At 47.6% G+C, this 15,887-nt stretch overlaps 1 protein-coding gene across 2 annotated transcripts; it reads right to left on the minus strand.

The window, feature by feature from the left end:
- Positions 1-1,638: 1,638 nt before the first annotated feature.
- LOC310686990 (endonuclease domain-containing 1 protein-like) lies at positions 1,639-9,721 on the minus strand. Of its 2 annotated transcripts, none has more exons than XM_083461587.1 (3): positions 9,482-9,721; positions 3,670-3,980; positions 1,639-2,201 (listed from the first exon to the last, which is right to left on the minus strand). In XM_083461587.1, the coding sequence occupies exons 2-3, from the start codon at positions 3,952-3,954 to the stop codon at positions 1,656-1,658; spliced, it is 831 nt and encodes a 276-aa protein (XP_083317713.1). In that variant the 5' UTR covers positions 3,955-3,980; positions 9,482-9,721; the 3' UTR covers positions 1,639-1,655. The 2 variants fall into 2 exon arrangements, with proteins under 2 accessions (XP_083317713.1, XP_083317712.1); XM_083461586.1 differs by lacking the exon at positions 9,482-9,721 and adding an exon at positions 6,363-6,980.
- Positions 9,722-15,887: the final 6,166 nt, after the last annotated feature.

The raw sequence follows: 15,887 nt of genomic DNA on the forward strand, positions 1-15,887 counted from the left end.
CGGCCAATAAAGCGAGATGAGTGCCGCAACCCCAGAGTTGGCCACGACTGGACCTAATGGTCACGGGTCCCTTTACCTTTACGCCAGGCAACTATCCTCCCAAGGGCTTTTGCCTTGCCCTGATCCATCACCCACCAACGTTTCTATTCCCCTGTGTTCCTAAAGGGAGAAGGGAGCCTCTTCATCAAGGAGTTCAGTTACTGTGGGGCCACCCCTGCAAAGGACCGGTCCTTCTCACCAACCACATTTTCAGCCAAGATGAGCTAGAAAGCAAAACTGGAACATATTCATAGGGGGAAAGCCAGGCCCCGTGGGCTAGTACTAGTGGTGGGGAGGCCTTCACCCCAAATGTGCCCTTTCAGGCTTTCCTATCTAGCCCCTAGGACTCTCCCCATACTATGAGCCCTCCTTCCCAGGTCACACCTCTCACTGTCACCCTCCTTGGCTGCTTTTGTCTGGCTGAAATGTAACCTTGAATTCTTCAGACGCCTCTCAGTTGCCTGGATGGAACAACGGGGTGTGTGCATGTCTGTACACACCTCCAATGTTGCTATGGGTGGCCTGTAGCTACTGCACTTGTTTGCTCTGCCCAAGGTGTCCCCCCTTCATTTTATTTTTTTCTTTCTTTCTCTCCCCCCCCTTTTTTTCTCATTGTATCAACAAAGCATCAATAAAAAAAATTGTGCAAAAAATTAATATGTGCTGCTTGTGCATTGGAGCTTCAGTGTGTACAAAAAAATTCCTGAATTGAGAGGCAAATGGAACCATGGCAGGATCCGGATTAGAAACATAGTGGGGGCAAATGTTTAAAGCTCCCCTCCCCTCTATACCAGCTTCCTGATATAGATCAGCGGCAGCAGGCTGACAGGTGAACTAATGCCGGTGTACTGGAAGAAGCGAAGATCACCAGTGTCGAAGCAATGATTCTTCAACACCAGCTGTGTTGGACTGGTCATGTTGTGTGGATGCCTGATGATCGTCTTCCAAAGCAACTACTCTATTCCGAACTTAAAAATGGAAAGCGTAATGCTGGTGGTTTGACAAAAGAGTGTTTCAAGGCAAATCTAAAAAAAATGTAGTATAATAATAATAATAATTATTATTATTATTATTATTATTATTATTATTATTATTATTATTATTATTTATTATTTATACCCTGCCCATCTGGCTGAGTTTCCCCAGCCACTCTGGGTGGCTCCCAATCAAATGTTATAAACACCGACAACTGGGAAACACTTGCCTGTGAGCACTCCAATTGGAGAACAGCCTTTGCCAAAGGTGTCATGAGCTTTGAAGAGGCTCGAACTCAGGACACAAGGGAGAAACGTGCTAAGAGGAAGGCACGCTTGGCAAACCCTCACCGGGATCAGCTCCCACCCAGAAACCTATGTCCCCGCTGTGGAAGGACGTGTGGATCCAGAATTGGCCTCCACAGTCACTTTCGGACTCACTGTTAAAACTGTGTTAATGGAAGACAATCTTACTCAGCTATGAGTGATTGCCAAAGAAAAAAACCAGGCTGACTACTTACAGAATAATAATAAAAAACCTTGTACTTAAGGTCAAACCTTGTGACTAACATAACATGTGACTAACATAACGTATACTTTAAAATCACTAGATTCATGCAGGATGTCTCAGTGAACAAGGCTTTATTCCCGGGGACAATCACTATCAAATAGAGAGATGTGACTCTGGTTATACAACTCTGCCAGCTTCTCCTCCAACTGCCCCAGAGTGAGAGTCTGCACTGCGTTTTCGTCATTCCGGGCAATTATGGCCCAAGATCTCAGGTGATTGTTGTCTATGACACAACAGGCTGCAGACCATACATGGCTGGGCTTGTTGACCCTCCCTTTGGCAATGAAGCTATCCCCTGGCACTGCGCCCACCACGGCAAAGGTTTCATTGCATCCTTCGGTCTTGCTTGCCATCGTCGACTGCTCGTAGTGGTTCCAGGCCCCGCCGTTCAGCTTGATGTATTGCGGCACAATGTTGGTCAACGTGAAGGTGGAAGTCTTGGCGTCCCGGTCGGGCTGGTGGCCATTAGGGTTAAGGTGACCCCTGTTGAAATCGGTCAGGTTCTTGTAATCTAGCAAAACAGCCTGGCTGCCTTTAAGTGCTTCCTGCATGTCATCACCTTCCTGCAGGAGGGATCCTTCCGTTTCCATTTCAGGCGGCAGTGCTAAATCCAAGAGCTTTAGGAAAAAGAGAGACAGGGGTGCAAGCAAGGAAGAAGAAGAAGAAGAAGAGGAGGAGGAGTTTGGATTTGATATCCTGCTTTATCACTACCCGAAGGAGTCTCAAAGCGGCTAACATTCTCCTTTCCCTTCCTCCCCCACAACAAACACTCTGTGAGGTGAGTGGAGCTGAGAGACTTCAGAGAAGTGTGACTAGCCCAAGGTCACCCAGCAGCTGCATGTGGAGGAGCGGGGAAGCAAACCCGGTTCACCAGATTACGAGTCCACCGCTCTTAACCACTACACCACACTGGCTCCCCCTTCTGGATCTAGCCCATCTCCCCATCTTTACTTGGAATGTTTACTTGGAAGCAAGCCCCACCAATAAATCCAAAATTCCTGTGTGGGATTTGATCCCATACCAGTAAATTGAGATTGCCCAATTTCTTTGGATTTGGTGCTCTATGCAAGAAACACACTTCCACCCTCTCCAAGAACATTTTTTGTGGTAAGGAAAGTGCTCTGGGAAGTGAGGGATAACAATTGTTTGATGTGAGTCTATCACTCTTAACCACTACACCACACTGAGAAGACAAAGGGAGTAAATGAGAAGACAAACCTCCCCCCCCCCCCGCCGAACACTGCCTTCAACCACCTCGCTAGGCTCTCCCCACCCCACTTTCAGCAGTAAGATGTGTTGGGGTGCTATGCCTTCCCAGATCAGGGTTTCCTCGGGAACTTAGGCATTTTGCAATGTCTGAATTCCCTCCCAAATAGGCAGGCTGAATACTACTACTACTACTACTACTACTACTACTACTACTACTAATAATAATAATAATAAATATATTTATACCCTGCCCATCTAGCTGGGTTTCCCCAGTCACTCTGGGCAGCTCCCAACAGAATATTAAAAGGACAATAAAACATCAAACATTAGAAAGTTCCCTAAGCAGGTGCCTTCTAAAAGTCAGATACATTGGTAGCTCAGGTTACAGACTCTGCTAGCCCAGAAATAGTACCTCAGGTTAAGAACTTTGCTTCAGGATGAGAACAGAAATTGTGCGGCGGCAGCAGGAGGCCCCATTAGCTGAAGTGGTACCTCACGTTAAGGACAGTTTCAGGTTAAGAACAGACCTCCAGAACGAACTAAGTTCTTAATCTGAGGTACCACTGTAGTTGTTTATTTCCTTGGCATCTGATGGGAGGGCGTTCCACAGGGCGGGTGCCACTACCGAGAAGGCCCTCTGCCTGGTTCCCTGTAACTTGGCTTCTCGCAGTGAGGGAACTGCCAGAAGGCCCTCAGAGCTGGACCTCAGTGTCCTGGCTGAACGGTGGGGGGTGGAGATGCTCCTTCAGGTATACTGGGCCGTTTAGGGCTTTAAAGGTCAGCACCAACACTTTGTATTGTGCTCAGCAACGTACTTGAACACAGGTGGAGACACTGAGTTTAAAGCAGCGGCTCTTGTCTGCTCAGACCTCTTACCTGCGGTTCAATCCTCCATGTGTTCGGCCTCTTTGCCTGCCCAGGGTTGTAGATGTACGCAGAGAACACCGGGATGCGGTTGTCTCGGTCGTAGAGAGTGGCAAAACGATACTGGTTTTTGTAGCGCTGGCAAATCCGAGCCGGGCGCGGGGGAGCCAGCCCGATACTCGGAGGGGTTCCTCTGAAGAAAAACTGGGGGCAGGTGTCTTCAAAGGAGGTCACCACCTCGGCGCTCCCTGGCGAGTTCAGCTGGCACACCGCCACGAGGAGGAGAATCGGCAACATTGTGCAGGCTCCTCAAAACCGAGCGGCTGTTTGAAGAGACGCTTGTTTAAATGCATAGTTTCATTAGCTGGAAACAACCCCTTAATAGTCACACTAACCTAGGTTTAGGGAACACTTGGCACTCCAGATATCGCTGAACTACAACTCCCATTAGCACCAGCAAGCACAGCCAATGGCCAGGGCTATCAGAAGTTGTCTTTTCCCCACACCTGCTCTAACCACTAGCCCGCAATGGATCTCATTTCCTCCCACCTAGGGAGGGAAGGATCCGATAACTTCAAGTCTCTCCATTTCTCCAATCTTAAATTCAGGTCCCCACATTTTCTGCAGGAACTTTAGTGCCAATTTCTCGTAAATAAACACATTTTGAATACATTTCTTTAAGCATGCATATTTTGCAAGCTGATTCTTCTAATAGAATGCATTTTGTGTGTTGTTATCTTCGCTTTATGCGTTCAGTTTTTTAATGCAAACTTTCACATAGGCAGTTTTGGGAACATTGCTTAGCTGGAGCACAGCATTGCAAAATCAGGAGAAATGTGATTTATGAAGGAGAGCTGTGTTCTGGTTCCCATGGTTTTTCGGGAAGTGTGATAGAACCAGCTCTAAATGCAAAGTGAGCTGAATTTCTCCCCCCCCCCTAATCTCCACTGCAGATCCCTCTGCTTAAATAGTCAGGTGATTTATTTATTTCTTAAGAACAGAGTGCTCCTCCCGACCCAGGTCTAGCACTGCTATCACTCTTCCCAGAAACCATGCAAAATGCCTCCTTTAAAGATCTAATCATCCACCTAGCAACAGCAGCGAGGCTGGAAATCGCCCAGCGTTGGAGAGCTCAATCTCACTTCATTCTCTAAAGGGATGCTGGAATAAGATAGGTCAGTTAGCATTTGCAGAAAGTTACGAAGCGCAAGAGGCAACACAGAGGGGTTAAATCTAAAAGATCATTTGCAGTTATTTGGTTTCCATTGGTCAAACTCATTTTATAACAACAGGGAGCAGTCCTTCATTCAGCTCTCCACCTAGACATTTTTTGCCTTTAGCTTTAAATCTATAAATTAGCTTTGTTGGCCTTCTATATTGCTGCATCTGGATAGCTCAGTTGGTTAGAGCGTGGTGCTGATAAGGCCAAGGTAACAGGTTTGATCCCCATACGGGACACCTGCGTATTCCAGCCTTACAGGGGGTTGAACTATACATAATCCTCCGGGTCCCTTCCAACTCTACAATTCCATTATAGTCGTACCTTGGAAGCCGAACGGAATCCGTTCCAGAAGTCCGTTTGACTTCCAAAACGTTCAGAAACCAAAGCACAGCTTCTGATTGGCTGCAGGAAGTTCCTGCAGCCAATCAGAAGCTGCAGAAGCCACACTGGACATTCGGCTTCTGAAAATCGTTCGAAAACTGGAACACTCACTTCCGGGTTTTGATTGTTCAGGAGCCAATTTGTTTAGGAGCCAATGCATTTGAGATCCAAGGTACAACTGTATTCCATTCTATGGTTCTGTTATCTTCTCCATGACTGTTTGATTGTTTCCTTCTTTCTGCTCATTTGCAAGCTGCACTAAGTTTCAAATCAAACCTGTGTCCCGTTCGTTTTTATGTGGTTTTTTTATCGTAAAAAATTCAGTAAAAATCATCTTTAAAAAACAGGAGAGCGGAAGAAGGAAATTGTTTTAATAGAGAAGAAAATTGCTTTGTGTATATAATTTTTATTAAATTTTCTGTTTTACAGTTTAAAGTACTCGTTTTTACATCCTTAAAATATCAATGACTTCCCTTCTTCTCTTTCCATGGTTCATTTCACATTATCACAAACCCCTGCATATTTTACAGAAACTATACCTTTCAGTATTCCATTGTCACACCCATCATAACTTATTTACACAGTTGAATTTATCTTAATGCTGCCAGCGTTTTCAGCTGTACACAGTTCTTCCCCATATATTCAATAAATGTTTTCCAATCTTCTCTAAACGTATGTTCTTCTTGTTCTCTCATTCTATATGTTAAGTCTGCAAGCTGCGCATATTCTGTCAACTTAAGCTGCCATTCTTCTTTGGTTGGGACCTCACTCGTTTTCCATTTTTGGGCTAACAAAACATGGGCCACAGTAGTGGCATACATAAATAACCTTTTTTGACACCTGCAAATTTCAGTCTGAATTTTCCCCAACAAAAAGGACTCTGGTTTTTGGGAGAGAGTACTTTTAAACATCTTTTTTTCAATTCATTATGGATCATTTCCCAGTACTCTTTTACCCTTTTACAAGTCCGCCACATATGAAAGAACGGTCCCTACACCTCTTTGCAACTCCAGAAATTATCTGATTCAGTCTTATACATCTTAGCAAGCCTACTTGGAATTAAATGCCATCTGTAAATCATTTTCAAGTAGTTTTCCTTTACCTTCTGGAAGGCTGACACTTGTGTCGGTTGACTTGTTCTCCTCCAGACAGGGCACAAGAATATAAGCAACGTGCAACCCTGAGATTGACTGCTTAAATACGGTTCCCAAAGGAAAACGATAGCAGGCTATCTAGCCCCTGATTAACTTCCTCCAACCGTTGTTTGAATACAGTTTCCAATCTATGCGGGTGCCCAAATTAGAATGTGCTTTTTCTTCTTCTGATGCAGGGATTTCTCAAGGTTAGGCAACGATCCTTTTACTGTAAAGGCGTTATCAAACTGCTTGTGGGATAAAACTCCCTGGCCAGCTTCTGTCCCCGATTTTGTGAGAAAGTGCCCAGATGAGTTGGTAGCTGGTGACCAAATATTTATGGCCAGACTCTTTCCAAGTCTTCCGCCTTATCTTGACCCTGAACCGGTAGGGTGACAAGCACAATCAGATACAGTATTTGTCATGGCCAGCTGCAAAAAGGGTGAGGATGCTGAGGGTTTTCTTATTGGTCAGGGCTTTCGGGCAGAGAACAGTGCGTTAGGAGTGGATGTGGGGAAACTCCCCTTCTCACACCTTTGCATAGCAACCCATTACCAGGAAAAGACAAAATTATACTCAGCGCTGTATTTTTCCACGACAGCAAACCAAAGCTTCATAGAATCATAGAGTTGGAAGGGACCCAGGGGTCATCTAGTCCAGCCCCCTGCAGTGCAGGAATCTCAACTGAAGCATCCATGACAGATGGCCATCCAACCTCTGCTGAAAAACATCCAAGGAAGGAGAGTCCTGTTAGGATATCGATGTTCCGTTCCATCTTAAGAACAGGCGTGTGGAATTGTTGTATGTCACATGTCTGTTTACAGTCCAACACAGCTTGCTGGGAACTTCGGTTTGTGTATAGCTTTTGCTTTAGCTGCTTGCTTGGACATGAAAGGGGGAGAGTCATGTTTTTCATTTGTCATGAATAAACTGCTTGTAAATACGCTTTAAAGGTAAAGGGACCCCTGACTATTAGGTCCAGTCGCGGACGACTCTGAGGTTGCGGTGCTCATCTCGCTTTACTGGCCGAGGGAGCCGGCGTACAACTTCCGGGTCATGTGGCCAGCATGACTAAGCCGCTTCTGGTGAACCAGAGCAGCGCACGGAAACGCCGTTTACCTTCCCACAGGAGCGGTACCTATTTATCTACTTGCACTTTGACGTGCTTTCGAACTGCTAGGTTGGCAGGAGCAGGGACTGAGCAATGGGAGCTCACCCCGTCATGGGGATTCGAACCGCCGACCTTCTGATCAGCAAGTCCTAGGCTCTGTGGTTTAACCCACAGCGCCACCCGCAAATACACTTTACATATGCCTCTTTCTGCCCTTCCATTGCGAAGAGTTATTTACTCTGCTGATTAGAGTGTGCTCCAGCTCCTGAAGAGTTCTGAAGCTGCAGGTTGCTGTTTCATGCTGTGTCAAGGACCGGAGATCGCCCAGTTACCGGCTGGGGGTCTGGAGCCACCTGGGGGCCTGCAAATTGCCCCCGTTTCCTTGGATGCATCCTGACAAGTCCACCACCTCTCGAGGGAGACCGTTCCCCCGTCGAACAGCTCTTACTGTTAGAAGGTTCTTCCTGATGTTTTGTCGGAATCTCCTTTCTTGTAACTTGAAGCCATGGGTTCAAGTCCTACCTTCCAGAGCAGGAGAAAACAAACTTGCTCCCTCTTCCATGTGAGAGCCCTTGAGATATTTGAAGATGGCTATCATATCTCCTTTTTTATCCAGGCTAAACATACCCAGCTCCTTCAACCATTCCTCATAAGGCTTGGTTTTCATCTTGGTTTCCCTCCTCTGCACACATTCCAGCTTGTCAACATCCTTCTTAAATTGTGGTGCCCAGAACTGGACCCAGAATTCCAGGTGTGGTCTGACCAAGGCAGAATAGAGTGGGTCTATTCCTTCCATCGATCGGGACACTTCACTTCTGTTGATGCAGCCCACAAATACTCAAGAGCTTTTTAAAAAAAAATACAGCCTTTGTAGCTGTGGCTGCTCATTTGCGTGGCTTCACCACCATGAACACACACGCCACTAGCAGCACTGCCAATTGATTAAACAAAAAAACAAGCAGGTGGTACTTTTCATGGAATTAGGGAAGGCATCATTCTCTTCAGTTTGGTTTCCGGAAGAATCAAGCAAGAGTCAGACTCAGAAGTGGACAATAGTTGCCGACTTTAATCATAGGAAAATACAAAGCTACCTTATAGTAGTAGTAGTAGTAGTAGTAGTAGTAGTAGTAGTAGAAGAAGAAGAATTTATTTATACTAACTGAATATTAAAAACACAATACAGCATCAAACATTAAAAACTTTCCTAAACAGGGCTGCATTCAGATGTCTTTGAAAAGCTAGATGGTTGTTTATTTCTTTGACATCTGGTGGGAGGGTGCTCCACAGGGCAGGCGCCACCACTGAGAAGGCCCTCTGCCTGGTTCCCTGTAACTTGGCTTCTCGCAGTGAGGGAACCGCCAGAAGGCCCTTGGAGCTAGACCTCAGTGTCTGGGTAGACCGATGGGGGTGGAGACACTCCTTCAGATATACTGGACCAAGGCCGTTCAGGGTTTTAAAGGTCAGCACCAACACTTTGAATTGTGCTCGGAAACGTACTGGGAACCAATGCAGGTCTCTCAGGACTGGTGTTATATGGTCTCGGCGGCCACTCCCAGTCACCAGTCTGGGTGCCGCATTCTGAATTAATTGCAGTTTCCGGGTCACCTTCAAAGGTAGCCCCACGTAGAGCGCATTGCACTAGTCCAAGCGGGAGATAACCAGAGCATGCACCACTCTGGCGAGATGGTCTGCGGGCAGGGAGGGTCTCATCCTTTGCACCAGATGGAGCTGGTAAACAGCTGCCCTGGACACAGAATTAACCTGCGCCTCCATGGACAGCTGTGAGTCCAGAATGACTCCCAGGCTGCGCACTTGGTCCTTCAGAGGCACAGTTACCCCATTCATTACCAGGGAGTCCTCCACACCAGCCCACCTCCTGTCCCCCAAAAACAGTACTTCTGTCCTGTCAGGATTCAGCCTCAATCTGTTAGCTGCCATCCATCCTCCAACTGCCTTGTATTGTGTCTGACCATCTACCTTAGCAGTCTTGACACTGGCAGGCAGCACTTTGTCCAGGGTTTCCTGCAGGGCTGTCTCCTCCAAAGACCTGCCATAGATGAGTGGAACTTGCCAGACGCTCTACCGTTGAGCTCCAACCCTTCCCCAGCTAGGATCTGCAATAAGTTGCAAGGATTTCTCATTTTGGCTGCAGTGCACCTGCCAACTGAACAGCACCTAATAAGGAAAGCAAAATTACATGCCTCTAGATCAGCAATAAATGTTCTGTGCCTGGACGCACCGAGAATTTGCCTGGCACAGTAAAATGTTACAAAACAAAAACGATTTCTCAGTTTCCTTTTCCCACACTTGATGAATGGGTTGTGTTGTTTTTTTTGGTTTTTTTAAAAAGTCATTTGCCTATAGTGAAGAGCATGCCAAGCAAAACTGCAGGAACTCTGGCTAATCTGAGTCAAAGGCTGCCAGTCTGCTAGTGACTTCTCAAAAACCCAAAGCTCAAAGTTCCCCACTCAGGTTCAGAATAGTTTCCCCTTTTCAGTTTCCACAACTGGGTCATTTGTGGTGACTTATGCCAGGCAGAGTTTGAATGTGAAAAAATGAACTCTGTAACCAGAGCCTATGTGTTTATGAACATTACCATGTATCTAAGACCTCAAAATTCCTATCACAGCCAACACTCCACAAGAGAGGATGTTCAAAAAGGGATTGAGGGGCTGCCAGCTCTGCAGGCGAGGGGCGATGTAACTGGGCTCCTGGGCCCCACAGGGGTGCCGCAGAAAGAAGGCAGTTGGTCAAGGGAGCCATGGACTCAAAAAGGCTGAAAACCTCTGATCTAGGAGAAGAGGAACCGGTCGGACAAGTTTTCTTTGGAAGACAATGGCCTTAGCTGGCCACGGACGTGAGCTCACCAGCACCTCAAACAATAAGCTAGCTTGTAATAGCCACAACTAAGAGATGGTGCTCTGGATAAAAAGTGGGGGCAGATATTTTCCCAGCCCTCCCTCCACTGGTTGGATGATCCTTCGAGGAAGAACAATAGCCTGAGTTGTTGTGGGTGTGTTGCAGGAATTTTTTTATAGGTTGGGGGGGTTGCCCCTCCAGCAGATAACATGTACATGCAGCCCACTAACAAAATCAGCACAATCACTTTTGGGACTTTTGTGATTTGTCCCCACAGAACACTTCATCACAGTTTCTTCCTATCTATTCAAAGGGCCTTTCCTGCACGATACCAAATGTAGCAATTCACTGATAAATGTATCTATCTACTGTACTGGTTCACAGGGAAAACTTCAGAAATTCATATAGACATGTGAGCTCAGCTACTCAGCAGCCCCTCTGCCTGAGTGATAATTCCTGGCATCCTGATACCTGAGTGCCAGACAGGTACAGGTACAGGTTCCAGAAAGAACAAACCCAGATGAAGACAAAAGGGTGTGATTAACTTGGCTGGGAAACAGGGAAATGTAAATATCTCTTTTGTTACACTTGATGCCCGACTCTTCATGACCCCATGGACCAGAGCACACCAGGCACTCCTGTCTTCCACTGCCTCCGGCAGTTTGGTCAAACTCATGCTGGTAGCTTCGAGAACACTGTCCAACAATCTCGTCCTCTGTCGTCCCCTTCTCCTTGTGCCCTCCATCTTTCCCAACATCAGGGTCTTTTCCAGGGAGTCTTCTCTTCTCATGAGGTGGCCAAAGTCATGGAGCCTCAGCTTCAGGATCTGTCCTTCCAGTGAGCACTCAGGGCTGATTTCCTTCAGAATGGAGAAGTTTGATCTTCTTGTAGTCCATGGGACTCTCAAGAGTCTCCTCCAGCACTATAATTCAAAAGCATCAATTGTTTGGCGATCAGCCTTCTTTATGGTCCAGCTCTCACTTCCATACATCACTACTGGGAAAACCATAGCTTTAACTATACGGACCTTTGTCAGCAAGGTGATGTCTCTACTTTTTAAGATGCTGTCTAGGTTTGTCATTGTTTTTCTCCCAAGAAGCATCTGCAGTGATCATGGAACCCAAGAAAGTAAAATCTCTCACTGCCTCCATTTCTTTCCCTTCTATCTGCCAGGAGGTGATGGGACCAGTGGCCATGATCTTCTTGAGGTCTTAGATATATGTTAAATATTCGTAAGTGTACCAACCAAGCACGTACATAGATCAGCACGGGAGGACCAGCCTGAAACCATTTTTTATTCCCAAACTGACCTCAATTATTTCTCTGCTAGGTCAAAGTGGGAAACCTCCCCATTGTCTCTTTCCTCACAAATCCTGTCTTAAGGGCACATTTAAGATATGAATACGGTGTGAGCCTGTAACCTGGCCCAGGAACTAAGTATTTATCACTACAAAAGACTGGCCAGGCTCCCCAGGCAATCCAATCAAGTGACCATTAAACAGGTAACCTGGCAGACAGGAGGTAAACAAAGCACTCAGATGTCAAAGAGAAGAACTACCACCAGACTTTTAGAACAGTGTTTCCCAACCGGTGTTCCGCGGCACACTAGTGTGCCGTGAGACATCGGCTGGTGTGCCGTGGGAGGAAGGCGGGCGAGTCGGGCGGTGAGAGGCGGCGGCGGCGGCGAGGATCCGCGTCGAGCCGGGGGCGGCTCCGCGGTGGTGGTGCCGAGCGGCGGGGCAGCGCGCGCAAAAGGGAGGATCGCGAGACAGCGGAGGAGGAGGAGGCCGGCATGTCCGGGCAGCAGCAGCAACAACAGCAGCAGCAACTCCCGCCGCCGCCCCCTCCTCCGCCCGCTATCGCCGCCGCCGCCTCAGCTGCCCTCGCTCTGCTGCCTCCTCCCACCCCGGCAAGGGGGAGGGAAAAAACTTTCGCTTTTGTGCGTCCCTCCCGGCGTGACGCTGCGCGCTGACGTCACGGGGCGGGGCTTTAATGGTGGTGTGCCGCGAGATTTTTTTCCGGCTAACAGGTGTGCCGTTGCCCAAAAACGTTTGGGAAACACTGTTTTAGAAGACATCTGAAGGCAGCCCTCTTTAGGGAAGCTTTTAATGTGTAACAGACCACTGTATTTTAATACTCTGTTGGAAGCTGCCCAGAGTGGCTGGGGAAACCCAGCCAGATGGGTGGGGTATAAATAATAAATTCTAAATTCTATTCTATTCTCAGATTTCTGCTGTAGACACCATTTCTGTGATGCATGTATGAAGTTTCTGGGGGTGGTGTAGCAGGAACCCCCCACCCCAATCATTCAGTTTGTACAAACTTCACACACTCACACTCACACACTACATATGCCACACTTCTGTTATAAATTCATAGAAAAATCAACCATACATCGGATTTGCACTGTTCCATTTTTGTTTTACTCTATATGACAAGGACTATCAAAGGGGGATGGCTTGGTTCTGGTCAGCCATAATCCCTTCACCATCCCAGCACATCCACAGGAGCCCTGCCCAGTTGCTATGCCAACCCTGATGGTCCTAGACAGAAGACCATCAAGATCACAAAGAACTTGCATATGGGAGTGGATTCAGCATGGACTGAAACAAAGGACAACGATCAGATCTTCCCTCTGGGGGCAGGAAACTGCCAACTCCCCTTTGTCTCCTGGAAGTGACTCATGGGGAGGGGGAAAGGAGGAACCAGCCAGGTGACAGGACACTCAGGTTACCACCACAACTCCTCCCCCAACCCCTCCTTTCTGTAATGTATGCATGATGTTTCTGGGGGTGGGCTTGACCTAGAGGATGGGAATTTCAAAAGTTTTTATAAGGTCTTGCACACCATCTTTCTGGGTCTTTCCTCTCTCTTGCAAGTGAGGGGAACACCCTGTTGCAACAGTTCAATAAAGCCTACAGGCTGCTGTTTTGCTCCAGGTTATCCTGGTCCAAGTTATCCTGGTTGGTGTCTTTGTTTTTGTCCAAGGGAGCCCTCGGATTTTTCCGGTAACAGTGGTATTGATCTAAAGGGTGGCAATTTCAAAAATCTATATAAGGGCTTGCACACCATTGTTCTGGGTTCCTCCTCCCTCCTGTGTGTGGTGAGTGAGGACCCTGTTGCAACAGATCAATAAAGATCAGGCTTACTAGCTGCTTTGCTTCTCACTATTCTCTAGTTCAGTGTTTCCCAAACGTTTTTGGGCAACGGCACACCTGTTTACCGGAAAAAAATCTCGCGGCACACCACCATTAAAGCCCCGCCCCCGTGACGTCATTCGGGGAGCCGGCGGCCCGGGCCTGAGCTGGAAGGAGAGGCGGTGCTTTTCGGCACAAGGCAATCGGCCTGGAATTGTTTCCCGCGCGCTGCGAAAGGGAACAGCTGCGGTCGCGCGAACCCTCCGGCGCTGGGAGGGGAAAGGGCGGAGTCGCAGAGCACCAGCTGGCCGAGCGGTTGCGCGCAGCGTTGCGCTTTTGGAGAGCGTGCGGCTGCTGCTAGGGGATCCGGGGACGTGAGCAGGCCTGGCCCGACCCGGGTTGAAGGAGGACAAGCCGGCAGCGCGCCAAGTGAGTTCGGTTGCGCGCGACGGCCCCCGCTCCCCCCACCCCCGCCGGATCCTCGCCGCCGCCGCCTCTCGCCCGCCTCCCTCCCACGGCACACCAGCCGATGTCTCACGGCACAGTAGTGTGCCGCGGAACACCGGTTGGGAAACACTGCTCTAGTTGGCCTCTGTTATTTTCTCCTACCAATAGAGAACCTATGTAAGGACTCTATATGGGCTCTTGGATACCCCATAAGGGAAAAGGGCAGATTTTTGTTTACAACACAGTTGTACCTTGGTTATTGAACGTAATCCGTTCTGGTAGTCTGTTCGACTTCTGAAAATGTTCAAAAACCAAGGCACGGCTTCCGATTGGCTGCAGGAGTTTCCTGCACTCAATCAGGAACAGTGTCGGATATTAGGGTTCCAAAGAACGTTCAGAAACCGGAACACTCACTTCTGGGTTTGTGGCGTTTGGGAGCCAAAACGTACAAGTACAGCCATACCTCGGGTTGCGAATGTGATCCGTGTGGGAGGCACGTTCGCAACCCGCAGCATTCGCAGCCTGAAGCGCTGCGACTGCGCAGACGCATGATGCCATTTTGTGCTCCTGCACATGCACTAGAGCCAAAACCTGGAAGTAACCGGTCCCAGTGTGATAGGAATTTTGAGGTCTTAGATATATGTTAAATGTTCATAAGTGTACCAACCAAGCACATACATAGATCAGCACAGGAAGACCGACCTGGAACCATTTTGATTCCCAAACTGTCCCAAACTGACCAAATGTTTTCTCTGCAAGGTCAAAGGAAAATGGAAAAGCCTCCCCATTGTCTTTTCCTTCACAAATGCTGTCTTAAGGGTATTTCTGTGTTTGAATAGGGTGTGAACCTGTGACCTGGCCCAGGAACTAAGTATTTATCACTATAAAAGACTAGCCAGGCTCCCCAGGAAATACAATCAAGTAACCTGCCAGACAGGAGATAAACAACGACAGGAGAAAAACAACATTCAAAATTTCTGTTTTAGACCGCCTTTTCTGTGATCTAGGTGTGATGTATCTGAGGGGTGGTCTTAGGTTACACCCCTTCTGTGATGTATGTATGATGTTTCTGGGGGTGGTCTTGATCTACAGCGTGGCAATTTCAAAAGTCTTTATAAAGCCTTGCGCGCCATTTTTCTGGGTTCCTCCGCTCTCCTGCGTGTGAGGGGAGCACCCTGTTGCAACAGTTTAATAAAAATCAAGCTTACTAGCTGCTTTGCTTCTCAATATTCTCTGGTTCGCCTCTGTTATCTTCTCCTACCAATAGGGAACCTATGTAAGGACTCTATATGGGCTCTTGGATACCCCACAAGGGAAAAGGGCAATTTTTGTTTAGAACCCCAGTACTTCTGGGTTCGGCACAGTCCACAACCTGAAAACGTGCAACCTGCAGCTTTCATAACCCGAGATATGACTGTACCAAGGCATTCGCAAGCCAAGGCACAACTGTCCAGAAATCAGCTATTGTTTGAATCTGCCACTGGCACTAACCAGTCTGTGGATGTTACTTTTTTTTAATCATTACATTTACACTCCATGTTTCCTCTAAAGACCTCAGGAAGGCATACCTAGGCACCCACCCTCTCATCCCCTCCTCCAACCACTCTGTGAGGTAGGCTATACTTACAGAGTGAAGTGGAAATGTCATTGTTGGAAGAAAGTCGCTGTCAGCTTATAGAATCATAGGGCTGTAGAGTTGAAAGGGACCTCCAGGGGTCATCTAGTCCAACCCCCTGCAATGGAGAAATCTCAGCTAAAGCATCCATGACAGATGGACATCCAACCTCTGCTTAAAAACCCCTGACAAAGGAGAGTCCACCACCTTCGGGGGTGGAGAGGTTCTGTTCCACTGTCAAACAGCTCTTACTGTCAGAAAGTTTTTTCTGATGTTTAGTGAGAACCTCCCTTCTTGCAACTTGAAGCAGGAGAAAACAAGCTTG

Source organism: Podarcis liolepis (assembly GCF_965112155.1).
Source record: "Podarcis liolepis genome assembly, chromosome: 10".
NCBI classification, from domain to species: domain Eukaryota; kingdom Metazoa; phylum Chordata; class Lepidosauria; order Squamata; family Lacertidae; genus Podarcis; species Podarcis liolepis.